The 8468-nt window shown below is 46.5% G+C and overlaps 1 protein-coding gene across 1 annotated transcript; it reads right to left on the bottom strand.

The window, feature by feature from the left end:
- Nucleotides 1–1497: 1497 nt before the first annotated feature.
- On the bottom strand, nucleotides 1498–6564 carry LOC121739712. Its single transcript, XM_042132249.1, has 3 exons — nucleotides 6441–6564; nucleotides 6195–6374; nucleotides 1498–5459 (listed from the first exon to the last, which is right to left on the bottom strand). Exons 1-3 carry the CDS (start codon nucleotides 6562–6564, stop codon nucleotides 1498–1500), a joined length of 4266 nt encoding a protein of 1421 aa, XP_041988183.1.
- Between the last annotated feature and the right edge of the window lie 1904 nt (nucleotides 6565–8468).

The following is an 8468-nucleotide window of genomic DNA, read 5'->3' as shown; positions in this document are numbered from 1 at the left end:
TACTTACTGTGGCTGACGGGAGATGCCATTATCGAATTTAAAATTGGATTGTAATGTTGTATGATCTACAACAGAAATATAATAATAGGTCAGGGAAAAAGTCTTTTCGCATTATAGTATGTATGAACTTGTCATAATATCTCTTGGGCTATACCGATTGTATCTGGCTGACTTTGGTATCATTAAAAAGTTTTAATTTTACAGAACACAATTCCAAATTCAAATTAGGTAAATATGAGATTTTCATTTGTTTTTCTTATTGTTAAATAAAATGAGTGATTCTAATGAAGAAATTCGATATATTTTAAAATTTTATTACAAAAAAGTAAAAAATGTAACACAAGCCGCGAAAAAAAATTGTGATTTTTTTTTTATTTTGATATCAAAGATGCACTTCGCTTTGGTCGCCCTGTTACGGACAAAACTGATGCTATTTTTTAAAAAGTGGAGCTAGACCGGCATATTAGTAGTAACAATATAGCTGAAGAACTGGGGATTGACCACTAAATGATTTTGGCGCATTTGAAAAAAGCTGGGTACACAAAATATTAAGAGCTCGATATATAGGTGCCTCATGAGCTCACTGAAAGAAACCTAATGAACCGTGTACTCTTTGTGATTCTTTATTACGACGTAATGAAACCGAACCATTCTGAACTGTACCGCGAACAACTGATGAGATTAAAGAAAGAAGTTGAGAGAAAGCGGCGGGAATTAATCAACGTAAGGGGTGTGGTTTTTTACCATGATAACACTAGACCTCACACATCTTTAGCCACTCAGCAAAAATTACGGGAGTTTGGCTGGAAGGTGTTAATGCAACCGCCGTATAGTCCTGATCTTTTCAGATTCAGATTTCCACCTGTTACGGTTGCTGCAGAATTCCTTAGGCAGATTGACATCACAAGAGGACTGCCAAAACCACTTTTCGCAGTTTTTTTTATCAAAAACCCCAACATTTCTATTGCAATGGGATCATGTCCCTACCAACAAAATGGCTAAAAGTTATCGAACAAAATGGCACATAATATATACTTTAGTCAATTGTAAATAAACTTTATAAAATACCTTTTGAATTTTCGTATAAAATGTGAAGAAACTTTTCCGCCAAATTATACAGGCTTTGAATTGATTGAAATACAGGGTGTATTTCAATCATTCCAAACTAAACTAAGTGATAATTCTGTATGGTGTGTACGGGCACAGAATATAATATAAGATAAATTTTTATTGTTCAATTCTGTGACAATTATAATATAATAGTAGTGATAACGACGGGAGAGATGGACTGTATGATACGAAGATGAGGAAAACTGTAACTACCAAATGATAACACCAAGTGAAGCGACAACTGTAATGTTCCAAGATAGACTAAATCACAAAAACAGTAAAGACGTCAAAAGGAAAAAATGTGACATAGAAAAGTAAAAAATACAATATTTAAAAACAGAATGGTCTGTCCAGCCAGTCGCCAACATACCCGCCCCCAGTGGGACACTAAAACTCGGTGGCGACTGGCTGGGCCTCCAGTACAATTAATTTTCTAGCCGGTCGGCGCAGCGTACCTCCCTTTGTGAGGAGGTCCGCTACGCGGACTCGACCGTCCTGACCGGGGTACGTCCTCGAGACCCTAGCTAGCGGCCACAAGCCGCGCGGAAGGGTAGGGTCCACGATCAGCACCACGTCCCCCTCCTTTATGTCTTGATACGGTTGGGACTCCTTCAGTTTCTCTCTCAGCGTTGGCAGGTACTCCCGCAGCCATCGAGCCCAGAAGTGGTCCGCCAGCCGAAGTGCCTTCCGCCACTCCTGGCGTTGTGAAAACTCCCCATCTGTCAGGTCGTTAGTCCAAGGAACCACCGATGACGTGCCTATTAGAAAGTGGAATGGTGTTATCGCTTCCGGAGCGTCGGTCGCCGTGGGGACGTACGTCAGTGGCCGGGAGTTGACGATTGCCTCAGCCTCTAAGAGCAATGTTCTGAATGTGTCCTCTTTGGGGAGGGACCTGTTTTTGAGAGTTGTCTTGAGCGCGTTCTTCACGGTGCGCACTAACCGTTCCCAGGCCCCCCCCATAAAAGGCGCGGCCGGGGGGATGAAGCGCCATCGTATTCTTCCATTCGTAGCGAAGTCAATAACGGGGCCACCGTGGAGTTTTCTCATTTCTTTGCTTGCACCGACAAAATTCGTTCCGTTGTCAGAGAGGATCTGCTTGGGCGATCCTCTTCGAGCGATGAACCGCCTTAGGCTCGATATTGCGGCGTCGGCAGATAACGTTGTAACCACTTCCAGGTGTATAGCCCTCGTGACTAGGCATGTGAAAAGGGCGACGTACCTTTTTTCTTGTCGACGGCCCACAGCTACGGCGAACGGACCAAAATAGTCTAGGCCAGTGAACGTGAATGGTCTTGTGTGGTGGTTCAGCCTCTCCAGGGGCAGGTCTCCAGTTGGTGGTAGGACCGGGCGACCCTTAAATCTTCGACACCCAGCGCAAGAGCTCGAGACGCTTTTAATGGTTTTTCTAGCGTTAATAATTCGGAATCTTTGTCGAAGCTCGTTGAGAACAGTTTCGTCAAACCCGTGTCCCATCTTTACGTGGAGTTCCATTATTAATAATCGCACGATGTGGCTCCGACCGTCCAATATTATTGGGGCTTTTACGTCTTCGGTAGCCGTTAATGCCAATTTGATGCGGGTGTCCGCCCGCAGGAGGTTATCTTTGTCCAGGAACGCACAGAGAGACGCTATTCGGCTGGCTTTGGGGAGGGGCAGCGAGGCCCGCAGGTGTGTGATTTCTTCGGCGAAGCAATCCCATTGCGAGTATCTCAATAATGTCTTCTCCGCCCAGGCGAGGTCGGACTCTAGAAGTTGAAGAAGGGACGTGGTGCTCCCTGGACCTATGGACATGAAAATTGAAGAATTAAGATCAGCCGAACGAGTTATTTTGGACATAAACAATCTAGCAAATTGATAAACGCGTGCAGTGGATCGCAGAAGGCGCAGCCAACTACTAAAACGTCTCGGATCGGGCACTGGGAATTTTGAAAAAGGTTCTTCGGTAAGAAGACCAACAATTTCTGGCTTTAATTCGGAATCTGAAAGGTTCGCGGTATTGGCTTGCGTTTCCTTTGGCCAAAAGTCCTCAGTCTGCAAAAGGAAAGACGGGCCAGAAAACCATCTATGGTTAGCCTCGAGTTTCAAAACTTTGGGCTTCGTGGCATCGTCAGCCACGTTGAGAGAGGTAGGGAGCCATCTCCAATCAGACGGGTTGGAGAGTTCCGCTATCTCTCCCAACCTATGCGCTACGAAGGGCTTAAAATTACGCGCGTCACTCCTAATCCACTTCAAAACTGTAGTGGAATCCGTCCAAAATATTGTCCGCGACGGTTTTAGACGGTGGGCACTTTTAATTGTTTGCGAGAAACGTGATGCAATTAGCGCTGCTTGTAGCTCTAATCGGGGTATCGATAACGGCTTCAGTGGCGCCACTCGCGCTTTACTACCGATTAGGGCTACAGACACGGTGCCATCTGTGTACATCACGCGCCAGAAGGCGACACAGGCGTATGCTTGTTCTCCACCGTCCGAAATGACATGAAGTTGAATGTCACTCCGCTCCAGGTTGAGAAGGTAGCATCGTGGCACCTCTATAGAGGAGGCTTCCCTTAGGAGTTTACACCATGCTTTATATTCTTCTACGTACTTACTTGGCAGTAGCGTATCCCAACCGACGCCTTCGCGCCATAATTTTTGTATAAGAATGCGTCCCCAAATTGTGATGGGCATGAGAAGACCTAAAGGGTCGTACAGCTTCATCACATTTGAGAGAACAATTCGTTTGGTAATGGCTTCGTCAGTCGTTTCAGTGGTCGCCCGAAAGGTGAGAGTGTCTCGGGCGGGATTCCATTTGACGCCAAGAACGCCTACTTCCTTGTTAGAGGGTAAGTAGACGTCATCACAATCGCTTCGGAGTTCTTTTGGAATTTTAGATAATGCGTCTGGTACGTTGGAGATCCAGGATCGCATTTCGAATTGGCAATTTTTGTGAACCATGACTATCTCCGAAGCTATTCGTGCTGCGTCAGCGATGTTAAAATGGCTAGATAGGTAGTCGTCCATGTAGTGATCGTTTAAGATGGCGCTGCAGGCTTCTGGGTGAGTCGATTGAAATTCTTTAGCGTTTTTATCTTTAAGGTGGAGCGCTATAAAAGGGCTACAAACGGCGCCAAAGATCATCGACGACATACGATACTCGCGTACCACTCCGTTTGACCGCCAGAGAAAGCGCTGAGCGTCCCTATCTTTAGGACTTATTTTAATCTGGGGAAACATCTCCTTTATATCCGCATTTAAAGCTACGGGCCCTTCTCTAAACCTGAATAGTATATCTATCAAAGATCGCAGGAGGTCCGGGCCCTGTAACAACATGCTGTTCAAACTGACACCTCGTGTCGTAGCGGCAGCATCGTGAACGGCTCTCAGCTTCTTTTTCTGCGGATGGAAGACACCAAATATAGGTAGGTACCAGCGGACGCGACTACGATGCTGGTCGCTTCCGTGGTAGGTACTAGGTTCGCATTCCTCGGCATATCCTTTAGATAGAATATCCGTAATAAATTTTCTAAACGCTACTTCAAACTTTGGGTCCTTTGACATTTGCCTTTCAAGAGCCTTAAGGCGGGACAACGCTTGTGGGTAACTATCGGGTACAACGTTTGGTAAGTGCTCCTTCCAGGGTAAAGCGACTTCAAACCTGCCATCCGCCAGTCGTCGAGCCGACTCGTCAATGATACTGACGGCGCGTGCATCGTCGACGCTCTGGCGAGGTAGGCTTTTTGTAATGCCTAAAGAGTCAATATCGTATTGACTTTTAATCAAGGCGTCCAACTCGTCGCAGTGCTGGTGAACGTTGAGCTGGTTCACGAATTGCATTGGCTTGGAAGAGTTAGACGAGGCACCGTGGAGTACCCACCCTAAGAGGGTTCTCGAGGCGACAGGTTCATTTTTCCGTCCACAACGCACCTCACGGCTGACTGTCAAATGCCAGTCAGGGGCACCGATAAGTATGGAAGGGGGGTCGCTGCTTGTCGTCAGGTCGGTGGACAAAGCCGCCAAGTGGTCGTAATTTACCACGTTCACTTTATCGTTACGCACCCGTAAATTAAGGGGCTTAATGGCCCTTGCGTTTTCGACAAGGTGTCGTTCGGTTTTATTGCGACCACGGATGTAGAAGTTGACATAACTTACGTCCACGACCTTCGACATATCGCCAACCCCCTCTAACCTGACCCGCTCCTGTCGGATGGGAACAGCACCGATACGAGTCGCTACTTCGCTGTCGATGAGCGTCGCGGTACTGCCCTCGTCCAGTAGTGCCGTCGTCTCATACTCGCCGTCGGGGCCCTCAATAGTGACCGCAATGATTTTAAGAAGGCCGCGCGGGAAGTTGACGGGCTGCGGAGTTTCTGGAAATTGTGGGAGGTCAGTATTAGATATCTGTAGCGGTGCTTCTGTTTCGCTACTGTTACGTATGGTGGCGCTTGTGACGGCACTTTGAACGTCGGTACTGGTATTGGTTACCTGCACGTCGGCCGGTGCGCGTAATGTAATGTCAGTTTGGCCATGAAGTAGTGCGTGGTGTCGTCTGAGACATCCGTCGACCCCGCAGCGTTTAGTTCCGCGGCAGTTATTCCACGAGTGTGGGTAAGTTTTAAGACATCGATAACACGCTTTTGAGTCTTTTACCCACTGCCACCTGTCGCTTACCGATAGAGAAAGGAATGGTTGACACGCTCTTATGAGGTGTTGTCCTTTCTTGCAAAAACTACAAGTGGGTACGGAGTTGCCGGACGTTGTTGCGTGTACCGACTCAACTCGTTTGGGAAAGGTTTTGTGCATAGTATAAACAGGCGGCCTGGGCGTCACGTTAACAATATCGAATACAAAGTTATATTTAAGTTGTTTGTCCGCCTCCGCTAAAAGAAATTTTGACAACGTCTCCAATTTTGTCATATTTTGAGACGAAGGCATACAAGCGGCGGCAAAGTCGGTAAATCGAGACCTCGTATGCTCGTTTAGTTTTAATAGAATAGAGCGGAAAAGCTCGGGCGAGTACAAGTAGTCATTTTGATTTAAAATTTTGATTGTACTAATTAAGTTTCGCAGTTTGTTCGCAAGTGCATTTAAATGTTCAGGGGTACTTATCTTAGGACTGCCTCGTATGTCCGAGATTTCTCGGGCCACCAGAATTTCCGGCCGGGCGTATGTCTGCTGCAGGGCGTCGATAATCTCCTGAGGGTCAAGAGACGTCCACAGCAAGGACGCCACGGAGTGGTAGGCGGGTCCGCGAATCGCGTTTTGCAGCCGCGAAATGTTTTCCGCTGCGGAAAAATTTGCGTTACTTCTATCGTAACTGGATTTAAAGGCAAGCCATTGGCTTAATTCACCAGCAAAGGGGACCAGTTCGGGTCTTTTAGGGCGGTCGGCGAGAGCATTGATGGCTTGGGCGAGTCGAGCGATCGGTTCGGACGATGAATCAGCTCTCGGTAGTCCTCCGTTAGTACCCGTCATTTGTGTGGGTGGGCAAGGGTTGGCATTTGTGTGGGTGGGCAAGGGTAGCACGTGGTGACAAGGCCTCGAAGGTCAGATCCGCCAGCTGTACGGGTGGACCTTGGGTGCTTCCCAAAGTCACAGCTGGGGTTCTACCTGGCCTGTCACCTGCAATTGCCATGTTTTGCCCGCGTACCCATGACGCGGTACGTCGTAAACTAGAGTAAGAACTACAACGAGACTTATCTTTTAGCTCCGATGCGGCAAGCTTCGCACGAAGCTCCGCTTGCTCGACCTCGGCCTCCAGGCGCGCGAGTTCGCGCTCGCGTTCGGCCTCTAGGCGCGCGAGTTCGCGCTCGCGCTCGGCGTCGCGTTGTGAGAGCTCGCGCTGCCTCTTCAGTTGCTGCCGCGTGCACTCCGCCTCCAGGGCCAACCTTTCTGCCCTTACGGCTGCTGAAGAGCGCGAAGACTGCGTGCGCTCGTTTCCGGTTCGACCACTGCAAGAACTCGCGTTAGTGCTTTGAAAGAAAGCCTCCCCTGTTCGGCGCCGGCTGGGATGGTCGTCTGCCTCGGGCCCTGGCGACGCGCTGGAAGGCGCTGTGTCTGTGGGCTGTAAGACTCTCCCAGCCAACGATGCCGGGTCAATCTCGGAACCAGTGTTCGAAACCAGGCGAACGTCGTGAAGCGAACGATCACTGCACTGGGTTTGCTCGGCTTCGGCAGTTGCCGCTTCTGCGATGGATTTTCTAGAACTCTTAGAACGCGTCAACATGATGAAGTTCTAAAAAAAATGCGCAAACGAAAGATTAAAATGTAATGTGAAGTAAATGACGAAAATAAGCTACGGTGAAGAGAAGGATACTACAAATAAAGTGAAATAAGGTGATACTACAACGCATTAATGATAGTACTACGCTAAGGCGACAATGAACTAGAACTAAGACGATTTTAAAACTACGATGAAGACAAAATAATGGTTCTAAATTACAGCGAAGAAGGACCAAATGATAACGACGGGAGAGATGGACTGTATGATACGAAGATGAGGAAAACTGTAACTACCAAATGATAACACCAAGTGAAGCGACAACTGTAATGTTCCAAGATAGACTAAATCACAAAAACAGTAAAGACGTCAAAAGGAAAAAATGTGACATAGAAAAGTAAAAAATACAATATTTAAAAACAGAATGGTCTGTCCAGCCAGTCGCCAACAAGTAGTATAAACTATAATGGGTCCCCTATATAGAGTCCGCTGTGAAAATAGCAGTGCTGAAAGAGTAAGAGTTTTTCACCTTTGTATGAAAAATTTAATGATGCGTGGGCGCTTGCCCAAACAAATCACAAAAAAACAAAATTGGCCTTGCAGCGCTGCTATTTTCACAGTGAACTCTATATAAGGGACAATATATACACACCATAAAGTATTATTACTTAGTTTTGTCACACCTTGTAGATAATAATTGAAAACACTGGGAAGTTAATGGTTCTGTCAAGTGACTTTTTGTCGATATTTAAATTAACTACAGTGTACTCTTACTATTTTAGTATGTCCCTCGGTCATCCAGAGATCATATCAAAGGATATTTCTGGTTGGTTACCGGCCCGCTGTCGATCCTAGCTCACAGAAGTAGCATTGGTGGGTATATGTGCTAGGTGAATGTCCTTCATAAAAATAAATAAGTTGGTACCAACGTAAATATGTCAATAATAACGTTAAATTAAGAAATTTAAAAATTACGCCCGATTAAAAAATTTAAGTCGATAAATTCAACATTTTCAGCGCTGAACGGGCTGATGATAATGAACTATTGTTAAGAACACGCTCGATAATTTTAGCTTTCAAACAAGACGGCATCTTCAATTCAACTTTCAACACACAGTCACACACCACAGAATAGATAATTGTACAAGCACACACACAG

Source organism: Aricia agestis, chromosome 2, assembly GCF_905147365.1.
Source record: "Aricia agestis chromosome 2, ilAriAges1.1, whole genome shotgun sequence".
NCBI classification, from domain to species: domain Eukaryota; kingdom Metazoa; phylum Arthropoda; class Insecta; order Lepidoptera; family Lycaenidae; genus Aricia; species Aricia agestis.
Note: the sequence above shows the minus strand (reverse complement) of the source record. Positions and strands in the feature narration are given on the sequence as shown.

Coding starts and splice junctions, on each gene's coding strand:
- LOC121739712 (XM_042132249.1), bottom strand. CDS start 6,564: ATGACGGGTACTAACGGAGGACTACCGAGAGCTGATTCATCGTCCGAA. Junction 6,375..6,440: donor CGAACTGGTCCCCTTTGCTG/GTGAATTAAGCC, acceptor ATTTTTCCGCAG/CGGAAAACATTTCGCGGCTG. Junction 5,460..6,194: donor ACGAGGCAGTCCTAAGATAA/GTACCCCTGAAC, acceptor CACAATTTCCAG/AAACTCCGCAGCCCGTCAAC.